At 43.7% G+C, this 23458-nt stretch overlaps 3 protein-coding genes across 3 annotated transcripts in view; 2 read left to right on the top strand and 1 right to left on the bottom strand.

Moving 5' to 3' along the window:
- itga9 (integrin, alpha 9) overlaps positions 1–8205 on the top strand; it is a 96212-nt gene extending 88007 nt beyond the window's left edge. Inside the window, exons 27-28 of the mRNA XM_080782739.1 lie at positions 491–610; positions 5292–8205. Of these exons, the coding sequence (XP_080638865.1) occupies positions 491–610; positions 5292–5390 (219 nt within the window). The 3' untranslated portion in view covers positions 5391–8205. The remainder of the gene's footprint in view (positions 1–490; positions 611–5291) is intronic.
- Positions 1386–2003, bottom strand: LOC308328280 (BAG family molecular chaperone regulator 1-like; the record flags this gene model as incomplete). Its single annotated transcript, XM_080782050.1, has 1 exon — positions 1386–2003. One exon carries the CDS (start codon positions 2001–2003, stop codon positions 1386–1388), a length of 618 nt encoding a protein of 205 aa, XP_080638176.1.
- Positions 8206–12991: 4786 nt separating the features above from the next.
- On the top strand, positions 12992–22523 carry msh6 (mutS homolog 6 (E. coli)). Its single transcript, XM_080782625.1, has 10 exons — positions 12992–13441; positions 13984–14186; positions 14553–14728; positions 15915–18483; positions 19312–19595; positions 20278–20395; positions 20509–20598; positions 20786–20940; positions 21179–21378; positions 22387–22523. Exons 1-10 carry the CDS (start codon positions 13143–13145, stop codon positions 22466–22468), a joined length of 4176 nt encoding a protein of 1391 aa, XP_080638751.1. The 5' UTR covers positions 12992–13142; the 3' UTR covers positions 22469–22523.
- Positions 22524–23458: the final 935 nt, after the last annotated feature.

Raw genomic sequence — 23458 nt, 5'->3', positions numbered from 1 at the left:
AGGGGCGCTCTTATCATTATACATCATCATACATAATCGCATGAACAACTGAATGTATGTGATTGGTTAGCCGATTTGCTCGTCTACATATGACGTACATTTTCCCTTCATTGTCAATGGCATTTAATGTTTGTGTTGCGACAAATCATATAGTCATATGTCATAAATTGGGTCAAATATTGAGACGTGTGGGGACAAAAGCTAGCGCCCATCAAAAATCACACTTGAGTGAAGTAAGGTATTTATATCGGCCACATGACGTCTTGTGTCATCATTTAGTGTCCTAAACAAACGATTTGCATCATATACGTGCTCTAAACAAACATTTAAAATCCCACAGACTTGGCTGCCATATGACGTAATCTTCAAAAGCCATGATGCATTGGAGGGGGGCTAGCGCCCCGTCAACAACACAGACCGTTAAAATACGGAGGTTTGGTATACTGTACTGTTTGAGTGACTAAGGGACTGTACTGTTGTTGTGTTCCAGCTGCTGTTCGAGGCTCTGCACAGCCAGGAGCCCAGAGGTTATGTAGTGGGGTGGATCATCGCCATCAGTCTACTGGTGGGAATCCTCATCTTCCTGCTGCTAGCAGTGCTACTCTGGAAGGTAGGCCAACCAATACACACACATACAGTACTGCAATGTAGGTCAGCGCTTCCCAACCTTCCTGGATCAGGGCCCACTTGAAAAGGGCCGACACAACCACTCTGCTGTGTAAAGTGGGCCGTTCTATACGGCATAGCATATTTATTTGTGCCGTGATCCCCCCCCCCCAACAAAACATGATCATCAGGTACTATATGATTATACCTCAGCACCACCCACCTGAACTTGAGCTTGTGCTTGTGATAATGGGGGAGGGGTTAGGGTTATGATGCCACAAAAATGGTGTATTTTCGATTGGGCCTTTTGATTCAAAGGCTTTCAGTTTTCAGGAAGAAACAAAAAAAGAATAAAGATACAGGGAAGACAAAATTTGAATATAACGGTTAGAATATTCAAATTTTGTCTTCCCTGTATCTTTATTCTTTTTGATTACTGGTTAGAATCTAACCGGTAACCACACCTGGGTGTGGTTACTCCATAGACATGTATGTACAAAACAGAAAAATCAGACCTGTCTGAAGTGAGTGTGGCAACAGCGCCCCCTGTTGGTACCCTAAACATACGGACAGACATGCGGACGGACGGACATTGCTGGTTGTAGGAGTGGTTGCACTACTCAAAAAGGATCAATGGAACTAATGTAGTATACGTATAATCTTTTCAGCTGGGGGTCTGCAGCCAAACGCACGTCAATTTGGGGGTCTTTGACATGACAATGTTTTGAGAAGCACTGTCATAGAGCACTTACTGTACATGTGGATACATTGTTGCACTACTATGCCAGGGCAGGACCTCCAGACCGGATCTCTGCTAGGTGCTCTGATATACCAGCCTCCATCTTGTCACACTGGGCTAGAAACTCCTGCACACGTCTCACAAGGCCCTTTTTGATCGTTCTGCAATCGCTAAAATGTTCCGGAACGTTCATGGAATCTATTTGTTCTAATATTCTCATAAACTGTTCGGTTGCCACCTTCACTCTGCGGTCCAATTTAGCCAACGCTTCCGACTGAAGACCCGTGGCTACAAAACCCTTCCCGAGTCCTGCCAACTCTCCGTTGGCTATTTCCAGCTCTCTGGCCGTCTGTCCCACTGACCTCTCAATGTCTGTGAGCTTCTTCAGTTCAGCCTCCTCCTCTGGACTGTTCCTCTTTCCAAACACCATGAGTTTGCAGCCTTGTTTTATCCCGAAGCTGGAGAGACTCTCCTCCGTGTCCTTCAGTGATTTACCTTTGAAGATGATTGTCTGCGAAGGCGCCGGAACTCCTGTGACTCGAGTGACAGCCTCCGACAGATCCTTCAGGATGGGTTCATTTCCGTTCCGTCCCGTTAGTGTGATGCTGTGCCTTGTAGAGCCGTAGGACACTGACACGGCGATCGACTGTTCTGCCATCTCTGTTCAGCAACACACCCTTCTGTCACACTGCGGTGCACTGACCTCCTCGTTCTCTGTTCAGCAACACACCCTTCTGTCACACTGCGGTGCACTGACCTCCTCGTTTTCTGTTCAGCAACACACCCTTCTGTCACACTGCGGTGCACTGACCTCCTCGTTCTCTGTTCAGCAACACACCCTTCTGTCACACTGCGGTGCACTGACCTCCTCGTTCTCTGTTCAGCAACACACCCTTCTGTCACACTGCGGTGCACTGACCTCCTCGTTCTCTGTTCAGCAACACACCCGTCTGTCACACTGCGGTGCACTGACCTCCTCGTTCTCTTGAACACCCGTCTGTCACACTGCGGTGCACTGACCTCCTCGTTCTCTTGAACACCCGTCTGTCACACTGCGGTGCACTGACCTCCTCGTTCTCTTGAACACCCGTCTGTCACACTGCGGTGCACTGACCTCCTCATTCTCTTGAACACCCGTCTGTCCCACTGCGGTGCACTGACCTCCTCGTTCTCTTGCCCTCTCTCTCTCTCTTGCTGATTGACCTCTGGTTTGATGTCACACACCAACAGAAACTGTTGCCTAACAACGCTGACATTGGGGACCTCCATATATGGCAGTGATTCCTAACCTGTGGACCAATGGGCTGTGAGTGGGTCAACACACATACAGTAATTGGCTAAAGAAAAACCCCACTATGATTATATAACATTAATATTTCAAAACAAAATGTCAAAAAGAATTGCCAGTGTGTTTTTGAGCGGTGCTAGCTGCTCCAATATTTGACCGCGAATGTTTGCGTGTCTGTACTCAGCACGAGCGTGGGTGTCTATATCCAGCACAGTTACTGTGGTTACCGTGTTTATTAGCTCTATAGTTCATATACAGACCTCAATGAAATGAACTCATCAAAGGCACCACTCTGGGTGTGACTATTTTTTTTAAATACTTTTTTTTGTGTCCAAGTTGCACCTTTACACCTGACAGGGGGAGTTTCCCTGGTTGGACGTAGCGCGTGGAAGGAACACGTTATTCCAACCAGTTCTTTTCCCCTCCATCAGGCGCCCCGGCTGACCAGGGGGAGGCAGTTTAGAGACCAGGATTACTGCATGTTTTTTGTGAGGGTACCTACCCTAGGGGACACGGGGAGAACATGAAAACTCCACACGAAAGGCCCTTTCGCCAACCCAGCCTCGGGTATGGCGTACGGGTATTATTTATTCTTTTAAACCTTGTCATAGTGATACCAATGAATAAGGTACACTTCCATGGCTCCATTAATCCAAGATGGATAATTTGAACTTCGTTGAAAACAACCAAACTAAACTATTCTACATTGTAAAATCCTCAGTGCTTATTTAACTCAACTGCAACAATTCTATTTGTACACTCTCGGAGTTACAGAACCATAATAAGGGTCCTCCATTTGGACCGCTGGTGGTCCCCGGACCCGACGTTGACAGCCAGCGTTGTAACAGCCAGCCAACAAGTCTCCAAATTGAACGGCAATTTACACCATCCCACACACACATGAAAGCACTATATCTCAAAGGGAAAGCGGCAATCATACTAATGTCCAGAGGCCGCGTTAGTAGCACAAAACTCCTTTTCTTTTCAAGCCCTTCCATTTTCCATTGGGAATACCACAACTAAACCCTGGAATGTTGTTGGTCCTGGGATGTTGGTCCCCCCGTCCCCCCCTTTTCTCCAACTCCCTGGACCTGGCCAAAACAAACCCCTCTTACAACAGCAGCACATGTCCTGTATTGCTTTCTGCAGGAAATGCCTGACGTGAGCGGAGTTCTGTATCAATAAATGGCCGCGGTCCAAAACACAGATACATGAATGGAGTCGTGGGGAGAGGGATACCGTCCGTCTTTGTTTTTGCTGACTACACTTGCCGTTTCCTCACAGTACACACAGTAACATTTTACACTGTTAAAAGTATCCCGTTGCAACCACACATTTTGTACATGTAAAGTTAACACTGTGTGTGTGTGTGTGTGTGTGTGTGTGTGTGTGTGTGTGTGTGTGTGTGTGTGTGTGTGTGTGTGTGTGTGTGTGTGTGTGTGTGCGCGTGCGTGCCAAGCACTCTTAACTTTATATTGCTCACTACAGTTGTCCTTATGTTGACTCTGCCATCCACTTGACTTTTAAAATTATATGAATTATTTATAGTTAAAGTGCTTGGGGTGTGAATGGCCTTACATATTAAATGTGAGTGCTGTTTGCAGGATAAAATGCAAAAGCTCTTGAGAATGTGCTAAGGCTACACATTCAGACATTTAACCTGGGTGGTGTTGGAAGTGGGTTAAATCCTGGCTGCTTGTCAAAGTGGTCTGTAATAACGGTTCATAATGTCCTAACATGTAAGTAATAAAACCTCATAATGCAATAAAATCACGATTGCATAGCGTAATAACGGATTTTTGCCTAAAATATAAAATGCATTAAAAAATAACATAGATACATAATTACTTAATACATTCTACAAGATTAATGAAAATACATGATTAAAATGTATTCTATAAAATACAACGTAATAAGAATAAAATTCCGGTCATGTGGTCAAGTTTTCCTTTAGAGCATATTTGAAAGATAATTTATTTTGTATTATATGAATGTGGGGTGGTAACATATGTTCCGAAATGATATTGATCGATACATAACTGTTTGTTGGACTGGCAATTATGGTGTTATGATTATATCTGTCACTTGATTTTAATAACTGTTTGAAGAAGTAATCTGGTGTTTGATTTGAAATTATGTTTCTAACAAACATGAGGACACTGCATTGAAGTTTGTATTTGACAGATAGATGTAACCAGGACAGGCGTTTATGCATATATTCAATATTTGTGCGAGTAGAACAATGAAGTGCCAGTCTGGCAGCTCGGTTCTGAACAAGTTGTAGTTTGTTCAGGTCTGCTTGACCATACAACAGGAAAATAATAAAGATGACATAACACCAATGACTGAATCACTTGACCCATGACTGAGGATGTCAAGTAGGTGGAGCACTTCCTGACCATGGCTATACCTCTACCCATTTTTGTTATAATGCCATCAATATGATCCGACCATGACAATTCACTGTCCAATAAAACACTAAGCAGTTTAGTTTTCTTAACCTGTTCTACCTGACATTGTAAATGTGTAATTGGGTGAATGTACCGTAATGCACATTGTAAAGTGCTTTGGAGAAAAAGGCACTGTATAAACTCACCATCTGTCACCTCACCACCAGTGACCCTGAAACACAACTGTTGCTTTTCTCTCCCGTCACAGATGGGCTTCTTCCGTCGGCGCTACAGAGAGATCATCGAGGCCGAGAAGAACAGGAAGGACAGCGAGGAGAGCTGGGACTGGGTGGAAAAGAACCACTGAAAGTTGCGGTTTGTTTGGGCCCAAAGGGACGAGCCATTCAGACTAAAGAATTGGGTCGGGAAGGATCCAAAATGGCACTGGGTCTCGACTCGTGGCCCAGACCCCTACATTGGGACGGCGGCGGCCCTTCAGTTCTTCCATATGTGGAAGAGAAGAATATTCTCCAGATTTTTTGGAGACTTGACATTTTTGTGGGTGGGGGTGTCCAGGAAACAGACTGTTTGAGGTGACAATGTGGCTTGCCAGAGGACACTTGCTGTGGAATCCAATTAATCCCAGTGGAGGTAAACTCCCAGCCAGCAGTGTGGGACTGTTGATGGAAGCTGACATCCGTCTCAGGATGGGGAAGTGACATGAATATTATAGTGGACAACAAAACCCTCAGGGCAGTGTTAAATAGCAAATTTATTTTTATACATACAGTATAAGCCATATTGTATGAAAACTGGGCTTCAAGAAGAGGTAAGTTGCTCTTTTTTTGGAGGCCAATGCAAACATACTGTATGTACAGTATGTTTTCCTATAAAAGCACTGATGTCTGATAAGAGTGGATGCCTTTGCTCCGTTGTTTAACTTTTCTAGGCCAAAGCTATGTCATGTATAGTTTACGATTGCAGTCAGTTTGTATATCCAGTTTTCTCTTGCAAGTGAAAGATTGTATCTTTTCTATGCCGTTTCCTGCTTATGAATTATTTCTATCATACATCGGGCCCCTCTCCTACTAATAGATAATAAACCAAAGTTAGTTCTTGGCATGACACCCATAAAATACTGATCTAAAAGTCACATTCTTAATTCATCTACTAGTATTCTAATAATTGTCCATGCCGTATTCATGATCAATCGCAAGCGCTTTCTGAAGTCAAGAGGCCCTTAACTTCCAGATGCAGATATCAACAACACTGCAGAACATTATATTTACACTTGATTTGTCATACTTACTTTAAAATCCACCCCTAATATGCTGAGGGGTGGTGGACAGTAATAGTATTGTAAGCTACCACTCACTCTTTTAAGCTTTGTGACTTTCCAAGATAACCATTCCTTTTGGTTGTGTTTTAACTCCAAGAGTTTGTACAAATGGACCCTTATGGTTCCAGTTAGATTAACACTAAGGATTTAACGGAGTATCTTTGGAATTCTTGGCATATGGAAAAGGTTTAAAAGTGCAATGTGGCAGCGAAATCAACAGAAGCTGCTTTAGCCAGGAACTCTTGCTCAGGTATACAGTTAACTTCAGTGACAACCTTGTCCTTTGAACGTAGATTCACTCCAACATAGCTTCTCAGTTCGCAGCTGTCAACAGGTTTGTGGACTTTTTTATGCCCAATTTAATGACTTATTTGTCATTTTCGCTTGCTTGCCATTTCTTGAAGATGTAAGATCCAATCACAACTGTAACATGATCCACCCCTTAGTGTTAACTAAGCTAAGTAGACCATCTATGAGGGATGAATTTATGATTAGGTTATTAGGCATTACGCTTCAGGAAGGGAAATATGTGATACTTTGCTCCCCACGGCCGTATGAAGATGGGAGTCTACCTACATCCATTTAAAGGGGCCCGGAGTGTGAGTAATGGCCTAAAAATAGGTGGGAATGTGCTGTGCTCCATCACTACACATAAACTAGCTCTTTGGGGCTCATGGGAAAAGCTGATTTTAAATCAACATGTAGGAATGTTAGCACCCTGAAACCCTGCCACCATTGAAGCACATGGCTTCTCAGAACAGAGCTCATCAATCAGTTTTGAATCCTTTATGTTCTTACACACACACACACACACACACACACACACACACACACACACACACACACACACACACACACACTCGTCTTCTCAAATGAGGGGCTTTGCTTTGTGTTTGGGTAGAGCTGTCACTGCAATTAATGGATTAATTCAATGTCAAATGTCCCAGGAGTTGGAAGGATATAATTTTGTTTAATGCAATCCAAAATGTTCACCGCTTAAAACAGTGTTTCTCAACCTTTTTTCGGGCCAGTGCCCCCTATCCAAATGTCCAGGTTCCTTAAAACTCCCCACACCCAATTCAAATGTAAACTTTATTTTGTGTATTGAGTTGCTTATATAATTTTTACAACATCTCACCAATTTCCAAAGATTTTACATTAAACTGTAGTGTTGGTATGTGATTATTATTATCCTACTTCCTAGGGAGAGTTTAAAAAAAAGACTTATGATTACAATTAGAATTGTATATGGATGTCAGACCCAGTCACATCAGACCCCTGTCACAGCATCATAGCCCTGTCACAGGCCCTGTCATGTTACCAATGATGTTACCATCCCTGAGGCTGTGACAGTGCTGAGATGGGCCTGGTGAGACAGGGCTTTTTGATATGCTGGCATGATGCGGACCATGATACTGACAGGATACTGACCATGATACTACAAACCCCATTCAACACATACAAATCCAGCCAATCTGCCATATCATATAATACAAAAACCTGCAACTACACACAATTCAGAAACCACACCTCATTTCACTGCAGAGTTAATGAGAAAAAGTCTAGAATGAAATGAAAAAAATGTGCACTTGTCTTGACTGTATTGAACCCCTTTAAAAAAAATATATATATATATATATATTGCTTGCTTCTCAACCTTCTCTGTACGCTCCCGTTGAGAAACACTGGTTTAAAACAAAATGTGGCACCTACTTTTTCATGATCACCAACATGAAGAAAAAATGTAATGGAGATATTTGTTGAAAATACATGATGCTAATGAAGGATATATGATTAGAAAATAGCAACATTTTAAATTCAATCGTTCATTGTATTAGTATAATTTTTTTTACTAAGTAATAAACATCAGGTTTGTTTCCAAAAACAGATATAAAAGGATTGTGACGTTTTTGAAGCTGACTGGGGTCAGATTTATATGTGCAATGCCAAAGAAAATAAATTGGTTAAGTTTTATCAGGCACCTCCCCCCCCCCCCCCCCCCCCAGCTTGTGAATCTATGGCACTCACAACACTGAAGGACACTTTATGGTTCACTATAATGCCTCGTTTCCTCCTAATTATGCTGTATGATTATGATTTGATCACATAACACTTTATTTCACCAATTAATTCCACTGGCATGACTTTTATACTGTACAGTGTACACACTCACCTTTCCCCTCTGCACCTGTTTAAAGTTCTCTCAATAGATGTATGCAGAGAAAACAAACACTTGACTATTTTCTTAAGTATTTTAACTGTGATGATTAGTTTTTTTGTTATTTTTAGTGTGGTTGCCTCTGGAGAGGCAACCAGACTCTTGTAATTGTAACACTTTATTATTATTATTCCACACCTGGAGTAAGACAAAGTTTGCCGCCCTACAACAACAAGAAGTTTTGACTGTACGCACTTGAGCCATATGTCAAATTGACCGGAAAAATCGGGAATCGTGTGCTTGTACTTTGCTAAGAGAAATGTTGTATATTTTATTTGATATGAATTTATTAGTGAATTAAATTTCCCCATTGACATGAATGGGGAAATGCAAAAAAACACATTCAAGTATTTTTCCCTCTGAGACTGTAAGCACTATAGTTACAAAACTTTCAGGGATATTTCCTAATTATCACTAAAATTAATTAAAAATATAATTTTTTAGGTCGGCCTCATGGTGGCGCTATAACATCCCACTTTACCTTTTGGCTCATAACTCTTGAACCGTAGGTCGTAACATCAAAATTATTTTCCCCCTGGATTCCTTGGGTCATGACGCGTCTCCCCATATAGGCCACGCCCTTTTCCGCCATGATGGATTTTCCGCCATTTTGAATTTTGTCCAAAACACACTTTTTGCTTTTCCCCCTACAGATTTTGTACAAATGTCACAGAAATCGGCACACGTGACCTCTGGACCCATCCGATTAAAAAACCGACTTCAGAATTTCGATAGTGCGTGTCGTTCGGCCGTAACCGTCGTCCGAAGTCAGTAGGAGGGGCCTATATCACGAAAAACGCCATAAATCACGAACGGAATGTCCAATCCATCCGAAATTCGAATCGCACGTCCGGGGTGGTTCGTTCGACCGAGTTCCGAAAGCAATTCCATTTTCATCCACAGGGGGCGCCGCAAACGCGATAAATGTAACCGTCTGTCGCGAAAACATGAATTTCGGGGGTCAAATCCCCTCCGAATTACTTACCCGCCATCTGAGGCGTGACTCGAAACCGTAACAGGCCGGCGAGATCAGCGGGAGGGGTATACATGTAAGCCGCCGCGGCAACCACACTCTGCAATTTTTCAAAATTGCGACCTTTCTAGTTATTAGTGTGGTTGCCCTAAAGGGGCAACCAGACTCTTGTAAGTGTAACACTTTATTATTATTCTCTCCACTACTGGAGTAAGACAAAGTTGTAAGACAAAGTTTGGCGCCCTACAACAACAAGAAGTTTTGACTGTACGCACTTGAGCCATATGTCAAATTGACCGGAAAAATCGGGAATCGAGCGCTTGTACTTTGCGAAGAGAAATGTTGTATATTTTATTTGATATGAATTTATTAGTGAATTAAATTTCCCCATTGACATGAATGGGGAAATGCAAAAAAACACATTCAAGTATTTTTCCCTCTGAGACTGTAAGCACTATAGTTACAAAACTTTCAGGGATATTTCCTAATTATCACTAAAATTAATTAAAAATATATTTTTTTAGGTCGGCCTCATGGTGGCGCTATAACAGCCCACTTTACCTTTTGGCTCATAACTCTTGAACCGTAGGTCGTAAAATCAAAAATAATTTTACCCTGGATTCCTTGGGTCATGACGCATCTCCCCATATAGGCCACGCCCTTTTCCGCCATGATGGATTTTCCGCCATTTTGAATTTTGTCCAAAACACACTTTTTGCTTTCCCCACTACAGATTTTGTCCAAATGTCACAGAAATCGGCACACGTGACCTCTGGACCCACCCGATTAAAAAAACAACTTCAGAATTTCGGTAGTGCGGATCGTTCGGCCGTAACCGTCGTCCGAAGTTAGTAGGAGGGGCCTATATCACGAAAAACGCCATAAATCACGCACGGGATGTCCGATCCATCCAAAATTAGAATCGCACGTCCGGGGTGGTTCGTTCGACCGAGTTCCGAAAGCAATTCCATTTTCATCCACAGGGGGCGCCGCAAACGCGATAAATGTAACCGTCTGTCGGGAAAACATGAATTTCGGGGGTCAAATCCCCTCCGAATTACTTACACGCGACCTGAGACGTGACTCGAAACCGTAGCAGGCCGGCGATATCAGCGGGAGGGGTATATACGTAAGCCGCCGCGGCAACCACACTCTGCAATTTTTCAAAATTGCGACCTTTCTAGTTTGTTTTGTATTGGCGTGTATGTTGTCACCATTTTCACATTTAGGTATTTGGGGATCTGTTTTGGAATATACTACTGTCACTGAATATCTTTGGTATTAGAGTGTGCTATATGTCTGATGTCTAAACTCATGTTCATTCTGTATATTTATCTGTTGATAAATTTTAGACTGAAATGTTAGTATTTTTTTGTATGTTATTTTTCTATCAAGACATCCTGGGGAGTGGTGGGAATGTCTTTTGGTGGTGTGTGGCGCCCTCTGGTGGCTATGACAAAAACATGTTCGTTGACTAGGCCACCGTTTTTCATTACACGGAAACTAAATGGAAACTAAATGAAAACTATGATGACTAAAACTAAGACTAATTATATTGACAATTTCGTCAACCAATAACTAGACTAAAATGTTAGGAAGGTTACGGTACTAGTGGACAAGAGATCCAGTATAAGTCATTTTACACTGGTTGCATGCTGAAAATAGCCACTCTATGCGTTGTGCATAGATCGGCTATTTTAAGCAAGTGTAAAATCTGCCATTTTTGATTGATTGATTGAAATATTTATTAACAGTTTGTAGAATTACAGTACATTTCAAGCACAAACTCAATACAGAGACTGTTAACTGTGAGTGGACGACCCAATTAAGCATTACACTTGTTTACAACAGGGTCCGTACATTGTTCAATTCATCAAAACATTTAGAGACATACAAATAGACACTTCTATGTAGTTAAAGAACAGAACAGGAATTCATCATATAGGAAGCAAAAAGGGAAAAGATACATATACAGTACAGTGAGGGGAAAGGGGGGTGGGGGGGATTCAGATTTTACAGAGGCCAGTTTCAAATTGCAGCCATCCGTTTGAGATCGGTTTTGAAGGAGTCAAGGGATTCACATGTCTTAATGACTGTTGGTAGGGCGTTCCACATTTTGGTGGCATAGGAGCGAAAATAATTTAGTCCCTTGTTTGAGCCGAATCTGGGTTGTACATGGTTTGTTGCACTCCCTCTGGTGTTGTGGGTGTGGACTTCGTTTACATTAAGGAAGTATTTAGACAGGTACATGGGTATCTTAGTGGTGTATCGAATCTTGTGGACCAGACCCATTGCAAGATGCTGTAGGCCTACTAGTCTGTCGTCGACCCTAAGCCATCCCAGCCTGTCAAAGTGGGCAGGGGTGAGGTGGGTTCGGGGGGTGAGGCCAAGTAGGAGCCTCAGAGCCTGACTAGTTTGTTTTGGGAGGTCTGGAGCCTTGTTTTAAGGGCCTTTGAGGTGCTGTGGTACCAAGAGGTGGATGCATAGTCAAAGAAACCTTGTACGAGGGCTCCTGTTAAGGTCTTCAAGGTGTTTTGTTGATCAGTGAGGAGATCCTGTAAAGGCATCAAGGCCCGCCACAATACATTTTAGTTGACTAAATCAACTGTAGATTTAGTCGACTAAAATTTTGACAGCAAATCTTTAAGTAGTTTTCAAAGAATTGTAGTGGAGTAAAAGTACAATTGAGAATGGGAAATATGTATACTAAAAAAATACATAACTACAGTTCTTGAGTAAATGTAGTCTACTTACTTTACTTCCTACGTGGTGGAAGAAGTATGCTAAGTAAAAGTATCAATAAAAGTAGAAACACTGTTTTACCAGTAGAAATCTGGTGTCAAAAATGTATTGAGTAACATAACGCATTGATATCAAAATATAGGCCTACTTAAAAGCAAAATAAAAGTAGGATCATGCATACATATAATATTATTATTTTTTACTAGGGATAAAGATCTGAGTTTTACACACTTGTGTCTTCAATGTTTTTTTGTTTTTTTACACACACCCTCAAAGCTGGACATATGATGAGGGGCTAGCGCACCATCTTCTGGATTATGCTTCATAAAGTAAAATAATAAAGCAAATTCACCGGATTAAAAAGTGGGATTCTAAATCATTCCAAATTTCAAAGATCAGATATGGCACTAAAAAATAGAATGGGGAGGTCAGGCGTCAGGGCCCGGGGACCTCACATGGACATCATAAGCAAAGACATTATATACGCCGCGCGTACTTCTGGTTCTGGTTTGCGCGCGTGACGGAGCAGTTGTTGATCTCGCTCAGTGGCCAATCACAGCGGGCGTTTGCCAACGTGGTTTCTGCAAAGATCCACGTGACTTTAGTGTTGTCGCTCGCCATTGGACGGCGAGTACCACCCCGCCCACCTGACGAGTCCAGCCATTGTGCAGCAGGGCTTTCCCGCGAACTGGACTGTAGAGGAGGGGGCTGTAGTAACTGTAGCAAAGCTGCTAGTTGATGCTAAGCCAAGGGAACTTACCTACTGCTTTATTTTATACAACATATATTAAATAATAATAATAACTTAAAAACTAAATAGCGTTCTGGTTCGGCAGGCAGAGCAACAATGGCTAAGCAAAAGCAAAGCTCGCTGTTCAACTTCTTCACAAAGTCTCCTCCACCAGTGACTTCCAACAACAAGCCGAGGGTGGGGAGTCCTTCCCCGGCCGAGGCAGACGTGCCATCCTCCGTGCACAAGTCCAACTCCTCGCCGAAGGAACAAGCTCAGCTCACCGCACCACCACCACCGCAGCAGCACAACAATGGCACCAATAAAGTCACACCAAGGCCCAAGACTCATTCCAAGTCTGTGAAAAAGGGCTTCACCAAACTCTTTGGCGACAAGGCGCCTGCAGCTAAGGAAAGGTAAAGGAAGGTGACGCTTCGCAGCACGATGGCGTCGCTTGCCGAAAATAACATCTATTCTAATCTACACTACAGAGTACGTCGCTTTCCGAAAAGAACAGTGTTCTATACGCGTGGGTAGGGATGGAATATGACCCTTGTTTACCAATTCTGTATTTGGGAATATTGATAAGTGCAACCACGTGTCGCAGGCTGCACAAATATAAATATCAGACAGTCACAGACAGTATTGCAAATGAATACACCGAGTCTTGTCTGACTTGTCATCTCTGTTAGTATGAGTTCGGCACAGAAATAAATCTGGGCAGTTGTACTGATACAGTTTTCTCCTATCCATAACACAGCAGCTAATTAGGGTAAACTACAGTGTGTTATATTAACTGTTAATCAATGTGAAGATAAAGAATGGAAATCTGACCTGTCAACATTTCATAACAAAGCTGGTTTCTCTGATTAATAATGGTCACAGTATAGTATTGATCATGAACATCTGTCAGACAGTCCACCTAATTGCTGTTCATCACCTGGCTTTATCCCCACAGTGCTCCATGCCCTTTCAATGCTGGCGCCCTGACGTGGGCCAAAATGGAGGGTCACCCGTGGTGGCCCTGCATGGTGGTTCCCCAGCCTCTGAGTGGACAGCAGATGAGAGGCCGTGGACGTGAGCAGCGCGTGCATGTCCATTTCTTTGATGAGCCTCCTACCAGGGGGTGGGTCAGTACCAAATATGTTCGAGAATACCAAGGTGAGCTGCCGTCTGTTCACTCAATGTAGTTTACTAATCACACCGACACAGAGGATATTCAAAATGAGGGTTTTTACTTTTTTGATGTGCAGATCTGACAAAATATTAAATTTATAATATATTTGAGCCAACTTAAATCTTTCTCGCTTTTTCTCTTACACGCCGTGTTGCTCTCCCTCAAATCTGGGTTTCTGCCTGGCATTTGGCGGGTGGTTCTAAGTAAAAAGCTAAAATGTTTTACCAAGACTACATGAAAGACGGAGCATCCTACAATTCCTACATTGATGCTGATGCAGTCTGTTTGTGGGAGCGATAACCCTTGAATAAGACTAATACTAATATTGTTTCAAACACCTACCTCTACAGGCTCTGACAGCAGTGACGCTAAAACCGGAGGGGTGTTCTTCAGTGGCAAACCTGTAATTCGTCACGCAATGGAGCTCGCTGATGCAGTCATGTTTGACAGCCCCGACAAGAGGTTGAAGATGCCCCTCTGCATGGATCCGTCTGATGACGAAGACGAGTATGAGGAAGATATGGAGGTGACATTTCAATTATATTATAACAATATTATGTCGATGGTACAGACAAAAAAAGTATATGTTTTAAGTTGCTTTCCGTGAAATACATCTCTAATCTTCCCAATTTAAAGGGGAATTCCATACTAAAAGGCTTTCTTACCTTTCTTTGTAGTTGTTACGTCCCCACCAAAGAGGTCCAGGTGTTATTTTGTGCAAAAGCTCCTGATTGGCTATTTCCCCTACCATAAGCCCTAAATTAATTGCATTGAATTGAATGGGGCTATGGGGTGTTGTGCTAATTCGCTTATTTCCATCGCTCAAAATTATAATTTCTTTGTATATATCCTCTCTTCATAATGTAAATAATATCCCAAGCGGCACACTTTACTACTTCTTTCGATGGAAATAAGCGAACTAGCATAACACCCCATAGCCCCATTCAATTCCCATTCAATCCAATGCAATTCATTGAGGGCTTAGGGCCGATTCATACTCCTGTTTCGGCGCTGTAGTGCCGAAATGATTTCGGCTCGTCAGAAAATTTCAGTAGCACCGAAGAGCCGACTTTAGGACGGTACCCGCCCCCCCGAACCTCAAATGACGTCAAATTGTAGGCTCTACAGCGCCGAACCGACTTTTATTCGGCTCTAAAATAGGAGTATGAATCGACCCATATGGTAGGGAAAATAGCCAATAAGGAGTTTTTGCACAAAAAAACACCTGGACCTCTTTGGTGGGGACGTAACGACTACAAAGAAAGATAAGAAAGCATTCTAGCATGGAATTCTCCTTTAAACTCAGTGTTAATTTTGGCAGCAAATTTAGATTTTAGTTTAGTCATAGTTTTTGGAATAAAACTTTTAATCACTTGAAATGTTTTAGTCGACTAAATATCATTAGATTTTAGTCGACTAAATCTACAGTTGATTTAGTAGACTAAAATGTATTTTGACGGGCCTTGATGCCGTCGTAATGACTGATTTTGCTGAAAATAGCCAATCTACAAGCTCACAACGCGTCATGCTGCGACACGTACATCTATTTTCAGGATTCAAACAAGTGTAAAATGACTTGTGTCTTTTACTTATACTGCATCTCTTGTCCACTAGTGACAAGTCGGCAAACATTTTTTGTCATAGTATTAGTCAACGAAATCAACACTATAGAAACTGTTCAACTTTCTTTCTTTCTATTCTTGCTTCTTCAGGTTGACAAATCGACCGTGACTGATGAAGACCTCACAGACGAGGAAGAAGAGGAAGAGGCCAGTTCCAAGCCCAGCCGCCGTTCATCACGCGCTGGCGTCGAAAATGGAAGCAAACCCAAGCGCCGCCGCATCATCGTGGCGTCGGACAGCGAAGGAGAGTCGGGCGACGAATTCAAGCCGGAAAAAGCTGCGGCCAGCAGCGAGGACGACGAGGAGGAAGAGGTGGCGAGCAGTGACGAGGAGGGAGGCGAGAGCGAGGACGAGTCTGAAGTGGACAGCCCGGTGAAGCCTCAAAAACGCAAACGTCCCACAGAGAAGCCTTCCAGACCACAGACCAAGGCTGCCGCTCCGGCTGCCAACACCCCTCGGAGAGCAGCGCCCGCCGTCACGGCCGACACAAAGTCGAGGCTGTCGGCCTTCTCTGCTCCCGACAGCTTTGAGAGCCAGGCGAGCGGTGCCGGGGCCGGCGGGAGTGACACTGTGGTTTGGGACCACGAGAAGCTGGAGTGGCTGCAAGACGGCAGGAGGAAGGACAGGAAGCGGCGGCGACAGACTGAGGACGAGTACGACCCCACCACCCTGTACGTCCCCGAGGACTTCCTGAACAGATGCACGCCTGGCATGCGGCGCTGGTGGGAGCTCAAGTCGGAGATGTTCGACGCCGTGCTCTTCTACAAGGTGGGGAAGTTCTACGAGCTGTACCACATGGACGCGGTCATTGGCTGCAACGAGCTCAGCCTGACCTTCATGAAGGGGGCCTGGGCCCACTCGGGCTTCCCGGAGATCGGCTTTGGCCGCTTCTCGGACGGCCTGGTTCAGAAGGGCTACAAGGTAGCCCGTGTCGAGCAAACTGAGACCCCCGACATGATGGAGGCCCGCTGCAAGACCATGTTTAAGCCCACCAAGTTTGACCGCGTCATCAAGAGGGAGGTGTGCCGGGTCATCACGCTGGGCACGCAGACCTTCAGCGTATTGGACGGGTCCCCCACCGAGACTCAGAGCAAGTACCTGTTGAGCGTGAGGGAGAAGGCGGAGGACGAGACCTCTGGGCGCTGCCGTTCCTATGGCGTAAGCTTCGTCGACACCTCGGTGGGTCAGTTCCGCGTGGGCCAGTTCCAGGACGACCGCCACTGCTCCCGCCTGCGCACGCTCGTGGCCCACTTCTCCCCCGCGCAGGTGCTCTTCGAAAAGGGGAACCCGTCGGCTGAGACGCGGAAAATACTGAAAGCTTCTCTGTCCTCCACCATGCAGGAAGGTCTTAATGCGACCTCGCAGTTTTGGGACGCTCAGAAGACCCTCAAAGTTCTGGCAGAGGAAGACTACTTCAAAGAAAGCGTCGGGAAGGATCAAGAGTCTGGAAGCAATCTCCTTCCCGCTGTCCTGAAAAACATGACCTCTGAGACTGATTCTTTGTGCCTTTCCCCCAAGGAGGGCTGCGAGCTGGGCCTGTCGGCGCTGGGCGCGTGCATTTTCTACCTGAAGAAGTGCCTGGTGGACCACGAGCTACTGTCCATGGCCAACTTTGAGGAATATATCCCTGTTGATGTTGAGATGGAGAAGGCAGCTGGCCCTTCCAGCTTCTTTGCCCAGACGCGTCAGCGCATGGTCCTGGATGGCGTGACCCTGGCCAACCTGGAGATCCTTCAGAACGGGTCCGGAGGAACAGAAGGTACACTATTGGAGCGTCTGGACACCTGCTCCACCCCGTTTGGCAAAAGGCTCCTCAAGCAGTGGCTGTGTGCGCCCCTCTGCAACCCCACGTCCATCTGCGACAGACTGAACGCACTGGAGGACCTGATGGGGAATCAAGCCCAGGCCACGGACGTTTCAGAGCTCCTTAAGAAGCTTCCGGACCTGGAGCGTCTTCTGAGCAAGATCCACAGCATAGGCATGCCTCTGAAGGGCGCAGACCACCCCGACAGCAGAGCAGTTCTCTATGAGGAGGTCACTTACAGTAAGCGCAAGATAGCGGACTTTCTCTCTGCACTGGAGGGCTTCAAAACGATGCAGGAAATAATATCCGTCTTAGCCCCGGTTTCTGGGGAATTGCGATCCACCTTGCTCCGTCAGGTGGTCAGTCTGAAAACCAGCAGCAAGGACGGCCTCTTCCCAGACCTCTCTGCAGAGCTCAAGCGTTGGGATAAGGCATTTGACCACCAGAAAGCCCGCACCACCGGTGTCATAACCCCCAAGGCTGGCTTTGACCCAGAGTACGACCAGGCTCTGAGTGGGGTCAAGGGCTACGAGAGAGAGCTGTTGGACTACCTGGACAGGCAGAAGAAGAGGCTGGGATGCAAGAACATGACATACTGGGGCACCGGGCGGAACCGCTTCCAGATGGAAGTGCCTGAGAGCGTGAAGAACATTCCAGAGGAGTACGATGTGAAGTCCACCAAGAAAGGCTGGAAGCGTTACGTCACCCGGGAGACGGAGCGCCTATTCTCGGAGATGCAGGACCTCGAGGAGAAGAGAGACGCTGCCCTGAAAGACTGCATGAGAAGGCTCTTCTACAACTTCGATAAGAACTACAGAGACTGGCAGAATGGGGTTGAATGCATGGCTGTGTTAGGTAAATAAATATCACACTTTTATTTCTGCATGTTTATGCAGAATTAATACATCATTAATTAAAGTGAACGCATTTGTGCATTGCTCCTGTGAGAAGTACCGGTAAGTAAATCTGTGAGCAATGTGCTTTAAATAGTCTTGAAATCATTGTGACACCACATGGGATACTTGTGTTGTATTTTATTAGCATGATTGCCAGTGTAATGAAAAGGGGAAAGCACCGGGACTTGCTCCTGACAGAGGGAGAAGGAGATGATTACATTGTTAATTATTTATCTCCACTGCAGCTGCATAATGTGTTTATAATGTGCTTCTTTCGCACATTATAAACATTATAATTATAACATTAATGTCATTACTCAGACAGGTTATTGGAATTTGTTCTATTTGCAACAGAATGGCACAACGGCATGCTAGATAGATGTGATAGATGTTTATTATTAACCACTTTTAACTTGGCAGATTCTCCTTAATTTGGGGCATTTCATTATAAGAGATTTAAAACAATATCAGTCTCATATTTACACTATACAGCTCACAATGCAACACTTTTATATACTTTATTTTTATTCTTTTGATTTTCTTTGTTGGAGAACAGGCAGGTCATGTTGGGCATGACAGTTCAATGCATAATTGTTACACTTCAGTTGTTAACATTTCAATTTATTTACACATTATTTTTTACCGGCCATACAGTCCTGAGAGAATGTGGTGTCCCATATTAGGGTGGTTTTAGTCCTTCATAGTCCGTTCACTCATAATGGCAGTCCATGGTTTTTATACATAAAAGAATTCCGAAAAAGAAATCAACTCCTGTGTTTAATTCCAGACGTGCTACTGAGCCTGGCGCGTTACAGTCAAGGGGGAGACGGACCAATGACCCGTCCACAGGTCCTGCTTCCTGGGGCGGGAGACCAATCGGCACCCTTCCTGGAGCTCACCGGATCGCGCCACCCTTGTGTCACAAAGACGTTCTTCGGAGATGATTTCATTCCCAATGACATCTTCATCGGCTGCCCCGGCGGCGAGGAGGAGGATCAGGGGAAAGGCCTGGCGCCCTGTGTCCTCGTCACAGGCCCCAACATGGGTGGAAAGTCCACCCTCATGAGACAGGTGGGTCACTGTTGCATGGATTATGTTGCTGGGCATTTTGTGTGTGTGAATCAAAGTAAACCTCTGTAAATCCTTTGGCCAGGGGACACTAACATGTCCGACCGTACACAGATAACATTTGTGTCCATGGTAACGACTTGGTCTTGTCCATGGCGAATGTTAGATTTCCTGTTTTACACACTATTATAATGTTCTTATTTTGATCATAACACCCACTTACTGAATGAATGTCAAGTCTCCAGGGTTTCTTCAGAATATGTATGACACTTATTGATTATGACACTAAGGCACATTAGCAGTCCACTAATCCTAGTGGTTCTTAACTCGAGTGTTCAAAAGGAGCCATGGGTCCATTTGGTTCCATTTGAACACTCAGAGTTACAGACCTATTGTGGTCATTCAGGGCTATCTATTTATTTAGTGTTTCTGGTCATATTGTCCACTCATTTTGTATGTCCATGTCAAAAATGTAATGTTGACAAAAATGTCCACCACAACAAGCCAACATGGTGTTATGACCCCTGCCTTTGGGTATAATGCTTAAGGGAGTACCAAGATTAACCTTTTCAAGTCTGTTATGTGTGGAAGGCCAAATTAGATTTTTGGCTAAGAACGCACGTGGAAAGGGACCTTTGCTAATCATATTAGCATATTCCTTTATAACACTGTGTTTCCTGTGCAGTGTGGACTGGTGGTCATCCTAGCTCAGCTGGGCTGCTATGTCCCTGCAGAGACCTTTAATTTAACCCCGGTCGACAGAGTCTTCACCCGCCTGGGAGCCTCCGATCGCATTATGTCTGGTAAAAAAAACAATCACACAATCCTTATTCAAATTGGGGAGATGCCCTGAGCATTCTGTTTGTGGGAAAGTCTTAATATTCACCATACCATTACGTATGTGTGTCTTGTACAGGGGAGAGTACCTTCTTTGTAGAGCTAAGCGAGACTGCAAGCATCCTGCACCATGGAACCAAACACTCCCTAGTGCTCGTGGATGAGCTGGGTAAGATGTCATTGTCCGTGCTATTGATTAGGGCTGTGCCTGTGACTATCGATTGTCTTCTTAGCGATTACTTGATTAATCGAAAAGTCAAGAAGCGCTTTTTAAATATCGACGAAATCAACATGATTGATTAGTCTGATTCACCACTTAAACCGTATTTTAATTATGTCACCACTGTTCTTCGTAGGCAGGGGAACAGCCACGTATGACGGCACGGCCATCGCCAGCGCCGTGGTGAAGGAGCTTGCAGAGCAGATCTGCTGTCGCACCCTGTTCTCCACACATTACCACTCGCTGGTCGAGGATTATGCAAACAACGCCGCAGTGAGGCAGGGTCATATGGTGAGTAGTGTACACACAACTGCAATGCACACAGCTGACAAATTACACTTTTGACCTTGTACATTAATACTGTTTTCACAATACCTCACGATGTGACAGGGTTGTAAGCTTGTAGATGACATGACTGAAATATATAGGAGGCTAGGGTGAAAGTGCTAAATAGTTTTGTTTTGTAAAGCGTCTTTGAGTGCATACACAGCACGCTATAAGTTTAAATAATAAACACTGTGTCCATCAGGCCTGCATGGTGGAGAATGAGTGTGAGGACCCGAGTCAAGAAACCATCACCTTCCTGTACAAGTTCATCTCTGGAGCTTGTCCTAAGAGCTATGGCTTCAACGCCGCTCGGCTAGCCAACCTGCCCGAGGAGGTCATCCAGGCGGGACACAGGAAGGCCAGGGAGTTTGAGAAAACCACCATCAGCCGCAGAGTCTTCAAGTATGTGTATTTATAATCATAGTTGATCTTTTTAACCAATTCTGCACGGGAACCCCTTTTTGTGTTTTAAGCATTGGTATACTTTAGCTATTGAAAAATATCAGATCTACAAGCTCATAGCCACGCTACGAGCTTGTAGGTCTGCTATTTTTGAAAAATCGTGAAAATGTGGCCCAAATGTTTGAATATATTCTTTCAGCGCGTTCTTTTTTAGCTCAAATCTTTGCTTCTGGGGGGGGGGGGGGGGGGTCATGACATTTGTCATGACGTCTATGGCCGTTTTTTAGCCCAAGGAGTGTTTTTTGTTCAAAACTAATGCTTGGAATGGATTCAGAATCATAAAAACCCCCTAGTTACATGCATACAATTTTGCCTGCCATAGGATGTTATATTTTAGGACAATATTTTATGCCAATAAAAAGACTATATACCAAATTTCCCACTTTAAACAAAAGAAGCCTGTCGGCTGCCAGACTACATGATTTTGAAGACATTTTTTTAATTTGGTCTCATGTCTAATTGGCTTAATCAAGCCAGTTAAATATTTTAACACAATGACTGCAGAATTAAATACATAGCGATGCCACGTTCACTGCCTGGATTTCACTAACCTTTGAAGAACGGCCGCGCCGACATCATCGTTGCTTTTCATGAAAATCCGCTTTAAAATGGTGTAATCGATTGTCGTAGTGTTGAAAAATATTCCAAAGTGGCGATCAAAACAAGGAGGAAATTAAATTTAAAATCAAACTTGCAACAAATATAAACATGAAAAGTGAAATACTCTTCTCAAAAGAATATGCAACACTGTCAAGAATGGAGCTAGAAGTAGTAGTTCTGGTATTCAACCAACTACCAGATGCTATAATAGATTGGGAACACATCACTTCACCTTGCATCTTTTAAATTGATATAAAGTATTTAAGGACCTGCAGACACCCTGTACTTCATTTGGTTTGAATATTTGCTCATTGTTGCATGTCTGTATTTTGTTTTCTTTCCCTACAGGAAGCTCTGTCTGTTTGCTGAAGACCCCACTTTGAGCAAAACCGATTTTACCTCGTTGATTCAAATGATTAGCAGCCTGTGAACATTATTTTTCTTGCCAAGTTCTCTATACTTTGTAGTTTGTCGTTCTTTGTTCCTAACATAAAAAAAAACACTACTGTTATGATCTAATAAAGTTTATTAAAAAAAAAGACCATGTCTCATCTAGGAAATTAAACCCTTTTAATTCACACTAGCGCCTACATAATGGTTATTGAATACTTCACAATATATTAAGTCTAGATGTTATGATACATGCATACACAATTCAGGCTGTATGAGAACCCACAGTCACCAATACACATGAAGGGGGAGCAATGAAACCATATAGCGCTGTAAAGATACATTGTCTCAGCTTCAATAGAGTAAAAGCCTTTTAAAAATTCTCCAGCAATGTTGTGCCTCATGGAAAGTCTTGGCTTTATGAAGTGGAACAGGAAGTGCTTGGATATGAAAATGAATGTGGAACTGAGGTAAAATTTCACCGGCATAAACTACCTTTTCAACAATCCCATCAAAGTGGATGTGTTAAAACTGAGGAGTAATGCATTGCTTTATCTACTTAAGCCCTATTTTGCAGGTTTTTACATTTTCATAAGATAATCACATGGGCACAAACCAGAGTAGGATGTAATTTAGCTTGAAGGATACTTTTATATATTAAGCAGTCATGTAGGTAGTTTCTATTGCTCAGTCTTCTATTGCGAGTAGATTATACTCTTCCACTATTGTGAATAGATCTCAAACTACCGCTTGTAATTAACCTATTTCAACCTGGTGTACTTGCGCTGTGCACAGGCAAAATGTTTTAAAAATAGCTGATCTACAAGCATTTGATCAAATGGACATATTACAAAACATAATTTGGACTGTGCTCAGGTTGGTATGGAAGTCTTCCAGACTGAGCGAGATCAGCCAGCTGCTCCGAAATTCAGTCTCTTGTACTTTCTTTACTCCTACTTTGCACTCTATTTCAGTCAGTCACATTGTGAGCTTCTAGATCAGCTATTTTCCAAATGTTGTGCAATACTAT

The sequence above is a fragment of the Protomyctophum bolini genome (assembly GCF_963924005.1).
Source record: "Protomyctophum bolini genome assembly, chromosome: 14".
Classification (NCBI taxonomy): domain Eukaryota; kingdom Metazoa; phylum Chordata; class Actinopteri; order Myctophiformes; family Myctophidae; genus Protomyctophum; species Protomyctophum bolini.
The sequence above is the reverse complement of the archived record's forward strand: the minus strand, read 5'-3'. Positions and strand labels throughout refer to the sequence as shown.